This window comes from Nelumbo nucifera, chromosome 1 (assembly GCF_055504915.1).
Source record: "Nelumbo nucifera cultivar China Antique chromosome 1, China Antique-T2T, whole genome shotgun sequence".
NCBI lineage: Eukaryota > Viridiplantae > Streptophyta > Magnoliopsida > Proteales > Nelumbonaceae > Nelumbo > Nelumbo nucifera.
In genome coordinates this window covers 155324562-155346989 of record NC_142649.1, presented here as the reverse complement: position 1 = coordinate 155346989, position 22428 = coordinate 155324562, and the positions used below count along the sequence as shown (strand labels likewise).

At 39.3% G+C, this 22428-nt stretch overlaps 1 protein-coding gene across 11 annotated transcripts in view; it reads right to left on the bottom strand.

The window, feature by feature from the left end:
- LOC104602732 (DENN (AEX-3) domain-containing protein) overlaps positions 1-22428 on the bottom strand; it is a 141319-nt gene that overhangs the window by 94021 nt on the left and 24870 nt on the right. For 10 of the 11 annotated variants that reach the window (XR_016080453.1, XR_002022971.2, XR_016080454.1 and 7 more), the window contains exons 3-5: positions 17688-17885; positions 8919-9002; positions 1625-1684 (exon numbers count right to left, since the gene is read on the bottom strand). Coding sequence is in view for 7 of the 11 variants with exons in the window: in XM_088894806.1 (XP_088750932.1) it covers positions 1625-1684; positions 8919-9002; positions 17688-17885 (342 nt within the window). In the remaining 4 variants the exon portion in view is untranslated. Of the gene's footprint in view, positions 1-1624; positions 1685-8918; positions 9003-11829; positions 13457-17687; positions 17886-22428 lie in introns of all 11 variants that reach the window. The other variant, XM_088894807.1, reaches the window with a different exon arrangement.

The window sequence follows — 22428 nt, the reverse complement described above, 5'->3', positions numbered from 1 at the left end:
TGGAGACAGGAAATCAACCTCAGGTTACTATACATTCTTAGGAGGGAACCTGGTCACATGGCGTAGTAAGAAGCAGAATGTGGTGGCTAGATCAAGTGCAGAAGCAGAATACCGAGCTATGGCACACAGGGTTGCTAAACTCTGAACTCTTCTTAATGAGCTTGGTATTAAGGTTGAGGGCCCTCTCAGGCTGTATTGTGATAATAAAGCAGCTATCAACATAGCTAACAATCCCGTGCAGCATGACCGAACAAAACATATTGAAATTGACCGACACTTTGTCAGAGAGAGAATTGTTTCAGGAGAACTCCGTGTACCCTATACACCATCTGAGATGCAAATTGCAGATATATTGATTAAAGGACTGACAACAACAAAGTTCAGAGACCTACTTGGCAAGCTAAACATGATTGCTATCCAGGCTTAGCTTGAGGCGGAGTGTTAGAATGTTAGAATGAAGTCTCTTTGTATGAGTGTTCGGCTGATAAGAGTCTTATTAGCCCATACTTAAGTTAAATTATCCTGTATCTGGGCCTGGGTTAATGGGCCTAAGTTTGTTTAATGTTTTAAGTTAACTGGGTGTCCCATCACTAATCAGGGGCATTCCAGTAAATTCTTGTACCATTGTACTTCATTCAAATATAAATTATTGCTGGTCGACTGAACAGTACAGTTCGACATTTTCCAGCATACCAGTGGTTTTCTTCTTCACTTCTCTACTTTGAACACAGCATTCAGCACACATGGAGGTTATGGGGGGAAAGGAATGGCAATAATCTTCAGTGAGAAGCATAGGCCAAAAGAGGTTATTGTGAAGGAAATAAAATCACTCCAGCTCTTTCAAAATATCTCAATTACTAATATTGTAAGAGCCTAGAATGAAGTGGCACATACTGCTGAGAAGAAGGAAAGAAAAGTGATGGAATGGAAGCCCCCATGCCCCAACAAGTTAAAGTTGAGCTTGATGGGAGCTCTATAGAAAACCCAGGTATGGCAGGCATTGGTGTGAACTGTTATCCCTGCTGCAAGGGCTAAAGATTGCCAAGCAAGCTGATCTTAAGAACTTGGAGATAGAAGGGGACTCAAAAACAGTGATATCTTGGACCGATTCAAGCAGTAATGTTCCTTGGAACTACAGACATCCATTAAGGAAGATAGTAAGCATAGCAAGGGAACTTAATGCCTCATTCACATTGGTCAGGAGAACTGCAAATGGAATGGCTGATTCTCTAGCCAAACAGGGAGTTCAAAGGCAACAGCTTTTTTGGGCTTTAATATTACATTTTCTGTTGAATTGTCTGCACGCTTTCTGATGTAACTCTATTTTAATTATATTCATTGAATAAAATTCTCACTTTTCTGATCAGAAAAGCTGAACATTTACTGATAAAAAAAAAGACTATTTATATTAGTAAGTTGTTCTTGCAAAGGATTAACACCAATCTCCTTTAAGAAGAAAGCAACAGCAAAGGCTTTAAAAGTAGTATGCTTTTTGGAAAATTGTAAACAGGATGCAAGAAATATATTACTTGTAGAATTATATATTACCTAGCTAACAAGCTACTTTAATCTAGCCAAACAAAGGGAAAACAACAAACATCATGCCAGAATTAGTTCACTGTACCTGTCCATAAACAACTTCATTCAGATCACTCATCGATGGAGTCCTTTCCAACAGGCGAGCCTACAAAATTTGTTAGACCATTAATAAATGAGTTATTTTATTGAACAAAACATGCAGGTTTAGAATAAAATGCAACCTACGGTAGCAAAATAACATTAAAACATTAATAACACTATCCAAAATAAAAAAAGAACCTATCAGATTTTGCATGGAGAAAGGCACCTCATTATGTCATAACACTGGGAGATTAAAAGCCTACAATGATAAAGGTATTTGTGCCACACAGTTAGCATGGATTTAATACAAACTATCTACTTTATAAGAAATGTCATGGATTAATAATATAAATGAACTTTTCCATTATCCACATCACCTCCAAAAGGCACTATGTGTCAAGATTTTCTTCTTAAAATTCAAAGGATGCCTTCTCAGTTTGATAAACAACAGCACAAAAATGTATTCAATAAAATAAGTCATAAAATGTAAAAACAAAATGTTGTGTTAGAACTTTTTATATTTGGCAAAGCAACCTGTTCATTGTGGCACCCCAATGGGTGCCCTACAACTTGCTGCCTTCTCTTGCTCTCAGGAAACAAGCAATGGGTTGAGTGCAAGCACTCAAGCCATTGCACTAACACACAGCTAGTTCTCTTGCTGCTTCAGCTTTGTAGCTTTCGCTTTCTTGCACGCTGGCACTTGCATCAACTTTAAATCATTCTGCTAGCTGCTTCAGAAGGCTGCACATTAGTGCAACGGCTTAAGCACCAAAGGTTGTGGAGGCAGCAAGTTCATGGGTAGGGCACCTTCACTTGCTCCAGAGCTTGCATAAAACTAGCATCAGTCATAGATAGGAATTGATTTCTCAATGAAACAAGCCCCATCTCTTATTACCTCCCACCTCAACAGCAAAGTTAGGTGCAAATACAGATATTGATGCAAAATGGTCCTGAACCAATTTCACAACTACCATCCATCACCAATCAGTCAATCACATTCCACATCCCCACTGCCACAAAATGGAAAGATGATAGCAATGTTTTGAAAACTGAACAAGATGTCAGACCAGAAATGGGCCTGATTCTGGATTTTCCCAGTTAACTGGGCATTTCAGCATAAAACAGCCAGAAGCAGCCTGTTTCAATCGGATTAGGGTTGTATTCCAGTTTAATCTGGTTTGATTGGCCAGTCCAATCCAGTTTATAAAACATTGATATATAGAACTGTTGTGGGACATAATCTATGTGGCCTGGGCTGTTATGTTCTGCCTTGCTATGACTTTCTTATTTTGGGCTTATCGGGCCTGGGTTGACTTTATGTAACAGGCTTTCTACTGCCAAATAGTGGAGGTGGCAGTTTCGTACTTTCATGTATTTTAAATCTCATTTAAATATCAAGTTAGGGCTGAACAACTTCATGATATCAGAGCAACAAAATCAACCCTAGACCCTGCCTCGTTTTCCGTCCTTTCTCTTCTCTTCTCTTCGTTTTTCCTTTTTTCTTTTCGGTTACGGTTCATTGACTTCATTCCCTGGAACCCAAGCTCTGGTTGTAGTTAATTAGGTTCCTCCTTTCTCTCTAGGGTTCTGCCTTGGAGTTTCGGACCAAGGAGACCCTAAGCTGTTCAGCTATGTACTGTAGCACAAATTGAAGTGCGGGAGACCTGTGTTTGCTGGTCTAGAAGCTGGACTGAGAAATCTCAGCAGTTCTGGAGGTATTGTCTAAACCCTTGCAGCGCTTATACACCTCCACATTATCCATCCCCTCTTCTTTGGGCTCCAATGCGTTGTAGAAGCAAGAAGTTTGAACACACATGAAGGAAAGTTCTACCCGCATCCAAAAAGACAAAAGAACAGCTCTCAAATGCATAGAAAAAATAGATAGGAGATTAGTAAATGGTAACAAGACTTGGCATTTGTTCTACATAATGTACACAATTAGGGGACAAGTTCCAATAACGCCTCCTCTGTAGGAGACCGCAAGTGTTAATACTTTCATGAAAAGCTACCCAACAGCACACCCCTATTTTGGGAGGAATAGGTTTACACCAACTTCTTTCACAAGAAAAGACTGCAGCTTATGATACAGAGCCTCAAAGAAAGAAGCACAAGAAAAACCCCCAAAAGGATGAGGTGTCCATATATGATCATCTTCTTCCTCAGGATCAAGGAAGATCCCATCCAAGATGTTCAACAATTTGATCACTGGCTCGACTTCTAACACTCCAAGGTTTCTCCTAGACCCCCAATTCCTATCAAACCCCTTACGAGAAGTAGAATGTACATGATGCCAGAAATGGATTTCCCTTTGAGGAGAGAGAGAGAACAAGGAAGAGTTACCATGGTGCATGTTGTTCGCAGACGACATTGTTTTAATTGATGAAATTAATGAAGGATTAAGTTTATGGACAAATACCTTCAAAATAAGAGGTTTTAAAACAAGTAGGACTAAAACAGAATATATGACATGTAAATTTCATAATAATAGAAGTTCAAATTGTTAGAGTTGGCTGTAAAGGGGTAATTTGGTCATTTTGTTTTATGTTAAGAGTGTGGTGTAATGTCTTTATATTCTGGTTTAAGTGTTCTGTCCCATACTTAATTAGGGTCATAACTGTCTTTGTGATTTTAATTAGAAACCTATAAATAATATCTGGCTGACTAGAGAGAGAACATTTCTCTCTAGTTCGAACCAGTCTTTCTCTCCTACTTCTTCTCTTCTCTTCTTTCTCTCTTTTCTCTTTCTTCTCTGCTGTTTTTCTGTTATTCTAGGGCTGAAACCAGTACAGATCTGAATTGTAACATGGTAGCAGAGCAACTATAATCAGATCTGCCCAGAATTTTTTTGCATCACCCTTTACCCTAGTTTTCTGCAGGTATCTCATCAATGACTTGGAGATTTGCAGAAGGGATGAAAAGGAGTGATCATTTTCTTCTTCTGGAGGTTTCCATGCCTCCAGTTGGTGGTGCAGAGGTCATTTCAGGTGATTGGTAGAAAACCCTCTAACCGATGGATTGAAGAGGGCTGTTTCAAGTAGTGTAGTGGACAGATTAATGCAGGACTGATTTGTGTGGTTCAAATAGGTGGGTTGCATGGGTGTTACAGTGTGAAACAGGTATTGATTGGTTGCAGACCTATTGCTATGTGTGTGGGGTGTATCCGGGTGGTTTTGTGATATTGAAAGTGTAGGAAAGCAGTGACTATTATTGCCAAAAACTGTGACAGCAGATGTTTTCAGAAATAACCAGCCATTAGTGTGCAGTGTGGTGGCTAGCAAGTGAGGTGGTATGACATACTAGTGAGTCCAAAGTTTGTTTTTACCATGGCAGCTATGGGAGACAGCACTGAACACAAATCTAGTGTTACGGTTTCCCCTAGTTACCTGAATGTGCAGATGACTTCTATTAAACTGGATGGTGAGAATTATGTGCCTTGGGCTAAGTCTGTAGAAGTTTTTTTATCAATAACAGAATTTCATTAGAAATATTAAGATTACAAGATAGGGAGACGTAAACTATCTTAACTCTCCACAGACAAAAAAAAAAAAAAACTGTTACAGCTGAACACAAAACAACTGGTTCCTCCCCACCCCTTGTTTTGCTAAAACATCAGCTGAACTTCACTTCCATATCTTGAATCATCCACTTGAATCTCTTTTTTTTTTCATTATTGAAAGTCCAAAAACCTTTATATTCCATTTTCAACCATTCCAAAACCAGCTTTGAATCACCTATTTTTTATTATTAAAATGTGAATTTCATTAATCAAAGGGAATAATCTGTTACATGCATCCTTTGGAGAAGCGCGAGGTGCAGCCTCTCCTAGATATTACAGTGAAACAAGAAAAAATAATAATAAATTACAGACTTGCCCAAAAAAGCTCTTCCCTAGAAATCCCTTGTTTGGCAAGACAGCAAAAGCATTTGCCGACCTACCCACCCATTGGACTCTAATAATCATGTCTTGTTAACCATTTAAATTTCTTCATAAGATCCCTATAGCTCCAAGTAGCTGAATCGGGGTTCTGCAACCAACCCACAATCACCTTAGAGTCCCCTTCAATCAGTAACTTCTCTATCCCAAGTTGGTCGGCGATCTGAATTCCTTGTACAGCAGCCAGCAGCTCAGCCCTTGTAGAATCACCTACTCCCACCGGGCCTGAAAACAGTTATAAGATCTTGCTATCCTCAGTTCTCAAGACTCCTCCAATCCCTGGCAATCCCAGATTGCATTGACTGCTCCAATCAAAGTTCAATTTGATAAAACCTTCTGAGGGAGGTATCCAAACTGTTGCAGATTTATTTTTCTGAGAGGACAAATTAGCCATTTTTTTTTGATAAATGGGACAAATTAGCCATTGCAGCCCAGCTTCTCCAAAAATCCGCAAAGGAAAACGGAGAAAAGGATTCTAAGGTTCTCAGCCAGTGTATAGCTCTACTTACACTCCTTTACTGCTGGAAGGGTTCTCTCCTTCTCAACCAGCTTTGAATCACCTTCTACAATCAGCTTTCTGACATTCAGATCTTTAGCCTTTTGCAGTCCTTCCATAACCGCCATAACCTCAGCCCTTAGAGAGTCACCTATTTCAGTCGATGCTTATATTAGAATTGTGTCAATCAGAACTTGCCACTTCCTTTCATTTGTTCATGATATCACCTATTCGGAAATCAGCAAATATCTTCATAGATTTTACCCAATGAACCACTCTCACCATAATGACTTCAATGACAGCTTCTCTACTTCTTTCCTTGTCTAGGAATAATCTTGCATTTCTTTCTTCCCATAAAGTCCAGCTCACAGCCGCCCTTACACATCTCCATAATACTCGTCCCTTTTCTTTGGCCATCTCAAGAAAGTAGAAGCAAATTAGCTTTGTGCAAAAATTGGTAAAGTGAGTAGAGGATACACAAGCAATCATCCATTTGATCTACATTGCCAAATTCTCACTTTCTGTAGCATCCATATAAAATCCCAATCAACATTCTAAGTCAAACTTGCACACAAACGCCTCCTTTCCATTTATTTAGCATCCTCCATTGCCTCATTTTCCACCAAAAATTGATCAGTAATTTGCCTAGCCTAATAAAAACTCCTTGTAGTTGAGACACGACAAATACAAGAACTTTTCTCATTCATCTTGCAAGAATTTTTACTATGATTTCATAGGGACTGGAGATTAGGGTAATAGGTTTGAAGTCACTAGGACACATTGTTTTTTTTTTTTTTTGGTACCAAAGAAATGAAAGTGGCTACCATAACCCTTTTTGGTTCTCCCCTTACAATGTAACTCTTGAAACACTCGTTATATCCTCTTCAATTAACTCTCAACAGTGCTAAAAGAAAGCACTAGAGAATACATCAGGACTAATTGTCTTGCTTCCTGTCATACTGAAAACAACACTCCTAACCTTATCTTCATCTATGAGTCCAACCATGGTTCACAACATCGGTGATGTCTGCAAGATTTTCTCCAAAATTGTCAATTCTAGGGGGATCTGAAATTATCCAATAATCTTTTTTTCCCTAATATCTTCAATATATTGTCAATATACCAGTTATATTTAAGATTTCATCAATAAGCTATACATATAAGGTTTAAAATTTTTTAATATTGTTAGAAACTTTTTGATATTTCATTAAATGATCGTAGTTTTTAAAAACCTTGTCCTTAAAGAACAATTGGGGATTTAGTAAAAGCATGATTGGTTTACTATTTTGATATGATTCACTTACCAAATCAATATAAATCCAAAATAAAAAAAGGAATACAATTGCAAAAAAGGATTCTCAATCTAATCAAAATGTATAGCAACAAAAAAAAAAACAAAAGTCAAAATGGAAAGTACATGACATGTGCAATAAAGAAAAGATAGATAAAAGTCAAAAAGGGAAACAGAGAACAAGATACCAACTTAAGTATCTTAATCTTCTCTATTTGACTCATATGTTACTTGTTATAGGTTTTTTAGCCTTAAATGTTCAATTGTACTTCCTTTTAGTGGTCAATAACAATCAGAATTTTAATAATGTAATGTGATTAAGTCCATATATGCACAAGTTTTCTTTTAGAGAAAAGGGTCTCATCTCTACTCTCTTTGAGTATCATTTTACTTTTTCACAATTGTGCCCAAAACATTTGCTCCATCTACACCCCTTGCTTTATAGAGTATCTACCAAGCTATTAGCTTCCTTTGGGATCCAAGAAACCTTCACCTCCATATCTCTAGTCTACCACCTGAACCTTTTTCCTTCACTACTGTAGCACCACAAAGTAGCCTCCCTTTTCTGTAGCCACTAGAGCTGTAAAGTAGGTCAGGCCACCCACAGGTTGGCACAGCATGGCCACTGTAGCAAGCGGACATTTCCAGGCATGCCATATATATATAACTTTTTATTTTCAATTTTATTATATTATTTTTTTGTAATTTTTTTCAATTCATTTTATTATTTCATATATAAACAATTGTATACATCAAAATTAATATGGACTAAAATTTTAAGATCTTTTTTTTCAATTTCTTGTCTATCTTGCTAATTTATTTTAACTTTTCATTATTTTTTTTTCAATTTTTCTAAAACAATCATGCACCCGCGGCACAGCCCAAGGCCTCAGGCTGTGTTGGGCTTCCCTCTTGAGGGATTTCGGGCTAAGCAGGCACAGCTTGCCAAGGCCCATGTGCCGGCACAGTATGGCCCACTACAGTGCGGGCAACCCAAAAAAGTGGATCATATTGGGCCAGCACAGCCCACATTACACCTATAGAAGCCAAAATCGTGCTTCAAAGTTCGAACCAGCCTACTCCAAGATAGATTTGATCCCAAGATAGTCCTTCAATTCATCTTACTATAACTAGGACCAAAAGATCCTTAAAATGAGACACAAGAATATAACCTACTGATCATCAACCTTAATTCCACCACAAATTTAAATCCTTCCCATTCATCCACCTGACATCTATTCCACCAATTCTCCACATTATTTAGAAAATAGATAAGAGATAGCAACATATGTTTGAAATGGAAAGGGTTGGACAACCCATGATCTCAACATTCTTATCTTGCAATCCCTTTCCTTTTCAATGAATTTCATTTCATTTACTATGAAACAATAATTAAAGCAAAACAAAACAAAAAGACAATAAACGTCTATGATAACATTCAAATTGTACTTTAGATGGCACAAAACTAGGAGTGAGTTAACAAAAAGGAACACTACTAAATTTGACCAACAATTTCAAGGAGAAAACTCAAAAATGCATGCAAATGGAGTATGTAAAAGAAATCAGCTGCACCAAACCTTAACACCTCCAGGAAAACAAAATGAAGGTAAATCCTTTGGTTGTAAGGCAAGCTTCTTCCCAGTAGGGTATTTAAAAAGGATCTGCACGGTGGCAAACAAATTGATATCAGTTTCTCTGTCACAAAAAGATAGCATCAAATCAACATCAAAATACATTTTCACACATAGCTAGAGATAAACCTTAAAAGCAAACTAAACAAAGGTTTGCTTGCAGTAGCATGTAAGGTGGAGGAATATGCTTACCAACAAGACACTTGAGGAGTAAGGATATACAGTATTCATATTAATAATGACACTCTCCATGAGATTCAGCTACAAAAGAACAAAAGGGAAAGTGTGGAAACAAAATGAACAAAAAATTTCTAGATGGACATTGTTATGTCTGCTATATATATCATCAACTGTATGCTATCTCGGTTGCTAGGGTACAAGGCCCCACATCAACTTTTTTTTCTTGAGGCCCCTTTGTTCTCAATTCCTATGTGTCTTTGGGTGTTGTTGCTTCATTCATGACTTGACTTCTACTTGTGATAAGCTTGACCCTCATGCTATCCCTTGTGCTTTTTTTTTAGTTATCCTTCATCTCAAAAGGGTTATCGATGTTTTCATCCTATTAGATGTGTAACCACCACTTCCTCCCTTCCAACTCTCTAGCCTCTAAACATATTATTAGCATATGCCCTTACAATCATTTCACTCAGAACATCAGCTTCCAAGGTAAATAAGATGGGAGATAGAGGATCACCTAGTATAAGGCCCCTTTTAGCAGGAAAGAAATCTCTAGCTACTCCATTCACCAAAATTAAGAAATGGTATGAAGAAATACAGCCCTTTACCCATCTGCACCATCTCTCTCCAAAACCCCTACAATTGAGAATATCCATCAAAAGAGCCCCAATCTACCATGTCATAAGCCTTTTCTAGATCCAGTTTACAAACTAGCTCCTTTTGCTTTTCCCTTCTTCTAAACTCTACGCATTCATTAGCAATTAGAATTTGTTCCATTATTTGTCTCCCAAAAACAAAGGCCCCTTGATTTGGAGATATCATCAATGCAAGGACATTCTTTATTTTTAGAGACGACACCTTAGATATAATTTTGTACATGCTTCCCACCAGACTTATTGGCCTAAAATCTTTCAGCTGAATTGCATCCACTTTCTTTGGTATCAAAGCAATGAAAGTTGCATTTTCCCCTGAGTTCAATTTTCCCCTCTCAAAGAATTCATCAAACACCTCCATCAAATCACCCCCAATTATCTCCCAACAATCTTGATAGAATGTCATCATAAAACCATCTGGCCCCAAGGCTTGAGGTCTCTCCATTAAGAATAATGCATGTTTCACTTCTTGTACCTTAAACTTCTTTTCCAAAGTGTCCATTAAATCTCTATTTCCAGCCCTCTAAACCTTCTCCTGAGCTCCTTGGATAGTCATTATTGTTTGGGTCATGTTTCTTTTTCTTCGTTGAGTCTTTTGTTTCCAACTTTGTTTTGTCAAATCTACAGTGTGAGTCATGTGAGTTGTCAAGGCATTGTAGAAACTCTTATCCTACAAGTAATAAAAGATCTATAGTTTATTTTCATATTGTTCACTCTGATGTGTGGGGGCCACACTATTTATCTTGTATGGATGGTTATAAATACTTTATTCTGTTATTGATGACTTTTCTCATTATACCTGGCTTTACCTTACTTGAGGAGACAGGTATTATGGCAATGTAAACCAGTTGCTACTCCCATGGATCCCAATGCTAAACTTGTTTCAGATCAAGAGGAGCTAGTAGATGATCTCAGGCAGTAACGGAGACTTGTAGGGACATTGAATTACTTGACTATTACTCATCCAGATAGTTGTTTTGCAATAGGGGTTGTAAGTCAGCTTATGAGCTCTCCATGTGTTCCTCACCTTGAAGCTGTGTACAGAATCATAAGGTATCTTAAGGGGATTGTTAATAGAGATTATGGTCATTTGATTGTAACTGGGGTCACTGATGCTGATTGGGCTAGATCACCAACAGACAGAAGGCCAACAACAGGATATTGTATGTTTTTAGGTGGTAATCTTATTTCCTAGAAGAGCAAGAAATAAAATGTCGTAGCTAATTGCAGAAGCTGAATATAGAGCCATGAGTCATGCAACAAGAGAACTAATGTAGCTTAAAGTCTCCTTCAAGAAATTGGGATTCCAATGAAGATTCCAATGCATTTACACGGATAATCAAGCTGCCATTCATATTGCATCAAACCCAGTCTTCCATGAGAGGATGAAACACATTGAGGTAGACTACCATTTTGTTAGAGAAAAAAATTCAAAGTGGTGATATTGACATATCATTTGTGAAGACAGGAGAACATTTGGTTAATTTATGGACCAAGGCTCTAGCCGCTACATATCGCCCTCGTATTGACTTCATCACTAACAAGCTAGGCTTATATGACATATATGCTCCAGGTAGAGGGGGAGTGTTGAAAGAGTGTTATATTGGGTGTATTTGGGCAGCAGGGTAATTAAGTAATTATGTGTTTAGAATAAGGACACTCCAGTCCACTATCTTTTTTATAATTAAGGGCATACATGTAATTTTCTATTTACTTAATGTTAATATAAAGCTGGGCCAAGTCCAATGAGGCGATCAAGTCATTCTAATCTCTCTCAAACACAGTTCGACAGTTTTCTCCTTCCCTCTTCTCTTCTCTTCTTTCTTTTCTGTTCCAGACTTGCTGCAGCATATATATATATATATATATATGTTGTTAAATTTTATCTCTGTAATACCATATTTTAACAAGAGCTTTCATTGGTGCCACATAGACAATCTTATAGTTGTTGTGGTTAAATGACCCATCTGGGTTTCTATGCATTGCTATCTGTTGAAGGATAGCTAACATTACAACATTTGTTTTACCTGCTCCAGTGGGAGTACATAAAAGAATATTCTCTGCTGTAAATAGTGCAGTTTCATAACTTCACTTTGAACTCTGTTAAGCTGGGTCATCCCTTTGAAAGCTGGTTGTGCCCAGTCAGGCATGACAGATTTTTATAAGTTTTTCACCAGGTGCAAGTGGTTTTGGTTTCAAGGCTGGAACATGAATTCTTCATATCCCTTGTTTTGGTTCCTAAAGGACCCCAATGGAAGCTCACATTTCTTGTTCACCATCAAGAGAGCACCGTGATGAAATGCAAGGCTGTCAAGATCAAGCAACTGATACTGCCCCTTCAACCAACCATTCTCTGCACCTTTATCAGCAATACCCTCTCCAGTCCCTATCCCCATTTACAGCTCCACTCTCATCTTTCAATCTTCTAGCCTCTTCTCTTATACTCTTCTCCAAGTTCTTCTGTCTTTCCTTGGCAGTTACCCTTCTTGCATGCAACTGCTCCAAAATTGCAGCCAAATCTCCATCAAAACTCATTATTTCTTCCTTAATCTTCTTCCTCTCCTCCTGGTCTTCGGCCCCTGCCAGACAAGTACACCAAACTATTTTCAGCGGATTCCTCAAGAGAAAATGAGGCTGAACTTATCAAATTCAAGAAGAACCAAAAGCCTAGTCTCCACTTCCCAGCCATCACCTTCTATAAGTATCTTAAGTACAACATCTTATTTCAGGTTCTTGCAATGTTTCAGGTCAATCTCTTCATAAGTATGAGATATCTTCCTCTGAAATCAATATGCATCTATGTCTTGAACATTTAGAGTCATGTCCTCATTTGCTTCTTGCATATCATCGTCATCAATCTCACCACCCATCTGCATTGCGCCGGCACCATTAGATTTGAGCCCATCATCCTCATCCTCTTCAACTTCATCGATCACATCATAATTTCTGTTGTCCTCTTCATCTTCTTCCTCCTTACACTCGACAGAAACACCCACTTCGTCATCAAGACCCTCATCAGCATTACCAATAGCCAAAACCGCAGCATCACCCTCATCCTGGTAATCCATAATTAGCCTTCCAATAGACACCAGCTGATCAAACACTTCATTTGGGATAATATTTAAAAGCCTCTCGATCTCCTTGTCGGGATTCTTAATGGACTCATTCTTCAAAACCACCAGCACCTCATCGTCTGCACCAGTGACAACATTAGGTGGCTGCCCACTGAGTTGTTGCAGAATAACACCCAGCAGAACCTCATATGCCGACAGGGTTTCCTTCGTCTTCGGCCGGTAAATGCCTTCCTCAGAAAAAGTGAGGACGCTCTCCTCCTGCAGACGTCGTTGCTTGCTCTGCCTACTAGGAACCAATTCAGAAGGATACTGCTAGCACTCTTTCTTCTTCTTCGACTTCTTCAGCTTATCGTCGGACTGAGGGGGTTTCCCTCCATAAGCCCGGTCACTGAAGGTTTTAGGGTCTGTTTTGCCATAAAGAGATTCGGTCTTGCTAGTGGGCTCATGGGTGTCTTGCGGGCAAGAGTCAGTGGTGAGCACAAGACTCAAATTGGCTCAATACTTCTACTGCTTGAATCGAGCATGTGCCTCCGCACCACCACACAAATGTGCCATTGATCCTCACCAACAAAATAAGAACCTAAAGCAGTAAAAGCAATAAGAAATACAAACAGAAACGGATGAGATAGATGTACTAAAAAAGCGTTCCCAGAGCTACAACTCGACCTCTACAGAATCAGGACCAAAACAGATATGCTAATGAAGCAGAAATCAGAAAATAAACAGATAAGAACACTTGAAAGAAAAGAAAGCTGGAACAGCAATCACGTTGCCCTCGTTTACTCAAATGGTACCAAGAGTAACACTAGGCCCTAACTATTCAAAAGAAAACAAAGAGAAGAACCATTTCTGCCCCTTATTTAGCAAGTGAATCAGCCAGACCATTTGCTGCACTAGGCACCCAATTGATGGAAAGTGGAAACTACCATTTTACTTACAATTTGTTCTATTTCTCTCAATAAACACCTCTATTGCCATATTCCTGGTTATACTTCTTCAGTAAATTAATATTGAGAGCATACTCATGTCAACTGATTAAAGGTGGAGGGTCAGAATGGAGCTGTGTCGACACACCTGCAGTTTCACAGATGACATCATTCTCTTTTGTAAAGGTGATGTGGAGGAAGTATTGAATTTGAGGTCATTGATAAACATGTTTGAAAAGATAACACATCTTAAGGTTAAAGTTGTCTTGCAAGAATTACTTTAGGAGGAATTAGCTTCTTTTATAAAAATTTTAGGGTACACTGTTACCTCTTGATCAATAACCTTATGCCACTGATTGTCCTGTTCTAGAGGGAGCCTCCACAACCACTCTCCCAGGAGAATAGATACCCAGACCTAGTCTACCATCTTTCTTGCTTTTGCACACTATTTCCCAATTGATAAGATGGTCTCTTTTTGACTCCTCAGGTTCCCATAAGAAATCCCCCATCAGTTTCTCTAACCTCTTGACACTGACATCAACATCCTAAAGACTGACAAAAAATAGATGGGCACATTGGACAAAGTAGAATTGATGGGAGTGATCCTAACCCCTATAAGAATGTAGTTCCCCTTCCAGGAAGATAATTTTTCTTGGTTATCCTATCAACGACTAGGTTCCAAAAACTGATGGCTCTATGGTTTCCTCCCAAGGGAAGGCCCAAATATTTCAAAGGTCACTACAACACTAAGGAGCCCAACACCCTAGCAAAACTTTCCAACTCTCTCTCCCCAATATTTATACCTGCAATGCAGCTCCTATCCAAGTTGTTTTTTGTTATTTGAGATTATTTTGAAGCACTTGATCAAAAGTTGGAGGTTCTTAAGCCCTTATTCCATGATGTCGCCAACAAACTGTAGGTGAATCACAATTTCATCTTCTCTTTCAACCCTCCAATCTCTAACTAATCCATACCTATCCACCCTAGATATGGATTGCTTCATTGCGACCTGGGTGACCATGGTTCAAATCTTGGAAATAGCCTCTCTGTATATGCAGGGGTAAGGCTGCGTACATCTGTCCATCCCCAGACCCCACATTGGTGGGAGCCTCGTGTACTGGGCTGCCCTTTATCCACCCAAGATATCAATTGGCTCAACACTTTTGCAATTAGAGTGAAGAGGAAGGGAAAAAGAGGGTACCCCTGCAGCCTTGCCTAAGTCGTTTCTTAGAAAGGAAGCATCCCTTGGCCACCTTGTTGATTAGCATGGTGTTTGGCACCAGAGCGTTTCACAAGCGTTCTGTTTCACAAGTGGGCTCTGATTCACAAGTGTTTCATTTCACCTGTTTTGTTGAAAAACACAAAAAAAAATCGGGATGCAGGATGATTGGGCATTTAAAATGATTTGACTTAATATTATAATATATTTATAATGACAATTGTGTGACATCTCAGAAAAGTAGTCAGCTTTTTCAAATTTCAATGTGCCATACTGCCATGTCACCAGGGGGAATCAGGATCACAAAGGCAATTCAAGAAACGTCAATTTGATGTTTCAAGAAACCCCTCCTTTCCTGAATTCCAAAGGTAATCATTACAAAAAACTTTTTTTTTTTTGAAAAAAAACTGCCAAATGCGATTTTCTTGCCGATTCCGTTTAATTGCAGATGTGGCGTGCATGACACATCAACATAAACGGAACGCTTGTGAAACACTCCAGTGCCAAACACCCACTAGGATTAAGTAATGGCAAGTTTGGAGACGGCCCTTGATTCATAGTGTTCATTTTGCTCCAAAGCCACACTTGTCCATTACATCCTCTAAAAAAGACCAATTCACAAAATTTTAGGCTTTTTCCAAATTCAATTTACACGACCAACCTTTCTTACTAGATTTCCTTAAGTCCTGGGCACATTCATTAGTAATTAAAATTTGATATATTTTGTTATCTTACCTATCTACCCTGGATGAAAGCCCCTTGATCCTGTGAGATTACGTGGGGATGGAATTCTTTGATCCTTAGTGAAAACACCTTAGCAATTATCTTATAAAGACTCCCAAGAAGACTTATTGAAGACAACACTTCTGATTACCAACCAAAAGGCGGGGCAATTTTGCACTTGAATCTGTATTTTGGTGGAGGATCTAGAGATCTCATGTCATGTTCTCATGCTGTCTGCCACTAAAAAACTCAGCAAACTTGTGTCCTGAAAGAACAGGATGATCCACCTAATATATATAATGTTCATCAATGTTTCCAGTAAATTCTTCTTATCTTGAAAATCTCAAGTGGTCCTCTCCTCCCAAAAGGGCCAAAGAATAGGGGCTCAGATGAGCTACACACAGAGGCATGTAAAATGAGCCATGCAACCAATCAAGAGTGAACATGCCAGTATTCCACATACACCAGGTATGAGCCCCATGAGTACAGAGCACTGGCATGTTCACTCTCAATTGGTACCGTAGCCCATTGCACACACCTTTGTGTGTAGTTCATTCCATTCCAAAGGATAGATACTATAGCACACCTTTAAGGTACTTCCTTGTTATCCATCAAAAAGGTTCCTCCCTGTCACAATGCATAACAGTACCCTCATTCCTAATCCTATCCTATTATAGATAAAGGGCATTATGTACCTTATAATATCCAAACTTCTCTTAGAATTTTTTGATTAAAAAATATCCCTAATTGAAGTAGTTTGGGCAATCCAGGCCTATCAAGAGTAGGAGGTGTGTTTAGAGAAGAGTTCGGATCAGCCTTGGCTTTATTTTCAGGTGCTATTGGAAGTGGGAACTCAACAAGAGCAGAGTAGCTGTCCTGCATGGATTGAGACTAGCAAAGACGATGAACTTCAGAAAAATATTGTGGTTAAAGGGGACTCCAGAGTAGTAGTTCGCTGGATGGAAAACAGGAGCCAATCGATATGGTAATACAGATAAGCCATTAAGGAAATTAAATTGTTGATAAGGGCGTTAGACACAACTCTTCAGCGGGTGCAGAGATCTACAAATGCCATGGCTGATGATTTGGCTAAACAAGGGGTAGATAGGGAACAAATGCTTTGGGCTCAGATTTAACTTCATAAATTCTTGGGATAGGCAGTAGGCTATGTTAGGGACTTGAAACTTGAAACTTGCATGTTCATTATAATTTCTTTGAAACAAAAATAAAAAGTTTTGATATCTATCAAAAAAGATCTGCCTAATTGTTGTTTTCAAATTTAACCCCATTTTAGTCTTAAATCAGAACCGTCTTAAGTAACCAACATATATCATAGTCCTACAAATGTTTAGTTAGTCATCTAAAGGTCATACTTCTTTAATCAGGTTTTAATGCATATATTGTATAACTTTTTTTTATGAGAAAACGCATTTTTAATGGTAATGAATCAGATTTTTCCTTGATGTCTATGCAAGCCCCTTAATCTTATCTTACTCAAACTCTTGAATATAGATCTTTGTTGTTTTTCTTTTTGGTCATTAGTAGGTAAATATGCCTGTATTAACTTCCTGTGAAGTTACATTAACACATCCAGTGTTTCTTGAATCTTTCCCCAATTTCCCAGATTTACCACATTTCTGAGTGATACTTTCCCACATGCATCAGATATTTTCTAATTAATCAAAAGCTCAAACATTACACCAACCTCAAGGAACTCCTTGATTTGGTCATTAGCATGCTTGCAGCAAAAGAAGAGATGAGAGATCATATATAAATGTAATGCAGAACAAAAATCATAAGTACCATGTCTAATAGCAAGATTAATATCACAAGATTCCATGCATATTAAGAAAAAAAAGGTAACTAAACAATTCCGGGATAATATAAAATGGAAAGCTTCAACCTATATCGAGTTGGTAATTCAATTATCCAATGCAATTAACCTGAGGTTCCAATGTAGGAATTGAAGGCCCACGATATTGTAGCATTTTGAGATCTATTTCAGATTTAGCCATCTCTAGTTCCCAGGTCTTCCTTTTGGCAAATGCATTCTCAACAGCCTCAAGATTGGCATCTGGATGAAGACCCACAATAACAAAGTGTTCGAAAAGTGAAGTAGGTTCCATATATCTTTTACGTTCCTACAAAAATAGCTAAATTTTAGTGTTGGACATAAAGAATCCAAAATTAACACTAATAACTGATAAGTGCAACTACCATCTTAGGAAAAATCCTATTCTAGCATGTATTATACAAACCACATAAGCCCAAGTGAAAAGACATAACATGTGAGATCTTATAACTTTGTAATTCCCTAAAAATTGAAAAGTAAAACAACATATTTGAAGGCTTTACCAATCAAATATATTTTTCTACCAAAAAAAAATATTACCAAGATATTTGACATTTAATCTGGAAGGAATACTTCCGATCCATAGTCTCGGACCGTGACCCTGCCTTCCTGAGTTCATTCTGGAAGGAATACTTCCGATTGCAAGGAACCCAACTGCACCCATCGACAAGTTATCACCCGCAGACTGATGGACAGACTGAAGTTCTTAATCGATGCTTAGAAGCCTACCTTAGATGCTTCATAGGGGAGAAGCCTAGACAGTGGGCCCACTGGCTCCCATGGGCAGAATACTGGTACAACTCGACTTATCAGTCGGCTGCAGGAATGACACCCTTCAAGGCTCTATATGGCAGAGAACCCCCTCCCATATTACCTTATGAATATGGGTCGTCCAAGGTGGCAGAAGTAGAGACCCGCCTACTAGCAAGAGACGACATCCTTAGACTGCTTAAGACCAACTTGACAAAAGCCCAACAACGAATGAAGGTCCGCTATGACTCTCACCACCGCCCATTAGAGTTTCAGGTGGGTGATTTTGTCTACCTTAAGCTCCAACCTTACCGCCAGGTCTCAGTGGTAAGACGGGCTTGGCACAAGCTAGATCCCAGGTATTATGGGCCCTATAAGGTGCTGGAGAGAGTGGGCCATGTTGCTTACAGATTGGACCTCCCTGCTACCTCAAAGCTTCATCCGGTGTTTCACATCTCACTTCTCAAGAAAGCTGTGGGAAATCATACTCATATCTCATCCAACTTACCCCAATTCACTGAGGAAGGAGACATTTACACGGAGCCTATCAGAATTGTGGATTTCCGTTGGGTTTGACGAGGTGGGCAGGTTGTGCCAGAAGCCAAGGTAGAATGGGCCAGGCTGCCTCCAGAAGACGCCACTTGGGAACCTTATCTAAGGCTGAACGAGAGGTTTCCAAACCTAGACCTTGAGGGCAAGGTCAATGCTAAGGAGGGAGGAATTGTTGGGACCCAAACACTCCCCCCGAACCCAACTATGGGAGTGGAGCAGACCACCACCCATCAGCAGTTCACAAGGAGACAGAAAGGACACGCGACAGATCCCCAAAGTTAGTTACACTCAGAGTTGGTTACTTTGTAGCCAGAGGATATTCCCTCCATGATATCTTCTAGAGTTAGTTACCCTGGAATCAGAGGGTATTCCCTCTATGATTACACCTGTAGGCCAGCTATATAAGGCCATACTCATATAATAAAAGGTGTGAATGAATATCCCTTCGTTTTCTCTCTCTGAGTCCATCCTCTTCCTAGCTTCCCTTCTCTTCTTTCCCTTCATCTTCTGTTTCAGGAGGTTAAACCACCCTCGAAGGGGCTTCCGAGGTGAGCGGTAACTCATCAGAGTGCTCAGGTAGGTGTATTAACTCATAAAAGGGTAATGAAAATCGGTAGAAAGGGCTTCAAATAGTAGCACATGAAAATTGTAATTCCTCAAGGAAAACTTCGTTTTTTTCTCCTGCATTTTGGAGTCCTTTTTTTCTCTCGCCCAAAAAGAGAGGTAAGGTATTGTTAGAGTCAGCAATCAAGAGGGTATTTTAACCTTTCTACTCTGTTATTAGAAGTTGCACTGTCTCTTTTATCTTAGTTTAAGTTATGTGTGCCATACATAATCAGGGACGTAAAAGTCTTTGTACACCAAAGTCCAAAATATATAAAATAAGAAGGTGGTCGGTTGGGAGAGTGTGAATTTTCTCTCCAGCCAATTCTCTCTATTCTCTTCCTCTTCTCTTTCTCTCTTTTATCTAAACTAGAACTGAACCGGTGCTAACCGAATACCCAGGAGTTTTTTATTTCATTTCTGAAGTACCCGGGAGTTTTTTCATTCTATTTAAACCAGATCATGACAACTTTGGAATTTCCTTCGACCACTAGCTTCCTCACCCCCATTTCCACTGCTTTTTCCACCCCAAACACCACTGCACTCAATTCCATTGTTGTGGAATCTCCTGTTCCAATAGGGCCTGAATATACTCCCACAATTTCTTGTCTTTCGTTTCTAACCACCCCCCCCCCCCCCCTATTCCAGAAGAATCCGGATTTCCAAAGCTACTTCCATCAAAGTTTAGTTTAAGGAAACCTAACTGAGGAAGACCCCAATCCCTTAATATTCTCTTCTTGGAGGAGGATGAGGCTGCAACTGTTCCCCAATTCCTGATTACATCATTGAAGGTAAAGTCTGAGAACAAACTCAAAGATTTTACCCAATGTGCCACTTTTACCATAATCTCTTATATCAAAGCTTCCTTATTTCTTTTCTTCTCCTCAAAGATTCGCAGGTTTCTTTCCTCCTATAGTGTCCATATCACTGCTGACCCCATGCATCTCCAAAGTATTCTCCCCCTTATTTTTGGCTACATTGAAGTAGAAGTATCAAACAACCTATCCAACCTGTCAGGAGCGTTCCACCTGCAACCATAGAGTGAGAAAAACCGACCCCAAATACAACAAACAAATGGGCAGGAAATGAACAAACGATAAGAAGTTTCACTGTTTGATTCACACAAATAGCACCAATTTGGGGAAAGGCACCAGCCAGTCTCTTACTTTATAACAAATCGCAGGTATTAATTGCACCATGGAAAATCTCCCAACAAAAAGCATCCACTTTGGGGGCAATAGGCAGACACCAAGCTTCTTTAACCAGGAATGGCACAACAGGTGAGTTAGAGGATGACAAGGCCTTGAAAAAGGAGGCACAACTGAATACCCAGAAGGATGAAGAGTCCAAAGTCTACTGTCTTTCTTACTGGTATCAAGCCAAAAACCCCATCAAGAACTTGCAAGAGATTTGAAACAAGGCCCAATTCTGAACCCTCACATTTCTGTGAAGCCCCAAATTCCACCCAAACCCAAAGAGAGAGAGAGAATGGATTAAGAAGTCAGAGACTGCCTTGCCTTTAAAGGAAGAAAGGGAAAACAGTGATGGAAATAAAACCTTCAAAGGAGTTTCAACCACCCACACGTCTTCCCAAAACTTTATTTCGTTACCAAAGTTAAGCTCAAACCTGACATGATTGAGGAAAAGCGGAAGAATCTTCTGAACTGCTTTCCATGGTGAAGCACTAGAAGCCTTGTACAAATTCCAGCATCCCAACCATTCTGTGAGAGCCCATGAATGTTAAGCACTACATTGTGCCACAACCTATCTGCTTCCCACGGGAAGCACTGAATCGACTTTCATCCTTCACTCCTCTTCCTTCAGGGAAGCACACCATTCGCTTCTTAACAGCTCAAATAAACTCCATAAGTGCCACAAAACTTCCGCTACTATTCCTCTTACTCTCCAGAACATACCTCCTCTCAGTAGCTTCTTTCATCTCCTTGCATTCCAACTACCTTCTTGATTGCATCGCCTCAGCAACAAAGTCCCTTACCCAGTCAATTATCTCCTCCCTTACCAGAAAGACCAAGGCCACTTTCTTCTCCCTAATTTTCAGGGTAATCTTGCCCTTCACCCCGAAACTCTCGACCAGCAATTATTTGGCTCCAAACTTCAAAAATCTCCTCCAACCAGTTAGATGTTCGAACTCACCATTCATACTCAAAGCTTTTCGTTAGGCATGTTATTTTAGGATTTCATAGGAGATGTGAATCAGTCCTTGAGAACTGATATAAACTTGGTAAAAATTAGAGAGAAAAGAAGAAGAAAAATAGAGAACAGCAGCACAAAAGAAGAAGATGGAGAAAAGAAGAGAAAGAAGAAGAAGAGTCGAATTATCTCTTCCCTCCCTTCTCTAATCCTTTTGTTAAACTTCAATCATTAGGCTAATTACAAGTATGCCCTTAAGTGGGCGGCCGGCTAGGCAGTAACATAAAGAGAACTTACAAAAAAGAAATAGCATGCCCAAAAAGATAGGCCCATTAACAAACAAATAAATAAATAACATAGTACAAGAAAAGGTACTAGGGCCCATTCGGCCCAGTCTCTCTACACTCCCCCTCAAGCTGAGCATAGATGTCAATCACGCCCAACTTGCTTATATAGTGTGTCAGCTTCCCCCTAGGAACTCCCTTGGCCAAAACATCAGCCAACTGTTCTTCTGAGGCGATGAATGGCAAGCAAACTTCCCCTAAGGAAACTCTTTTCCGTATAACATGTCTATCAACCTCAATGTGCTTAGTTCTGTCATGTTGAACAGGATTATGTGCAATATTGATAGCTGCATGGTTGTTGTTAGAATGTTAGAGTGATGTTCGGCTGATAAGAGTTCTTATTAGCCCATTCTTATGTTTAACTTATCTTGTAACTGGGCTTGTGTTAATGGGCCTAATCCTGATTAATGATTTAAGTCATCTGGGTGTCCC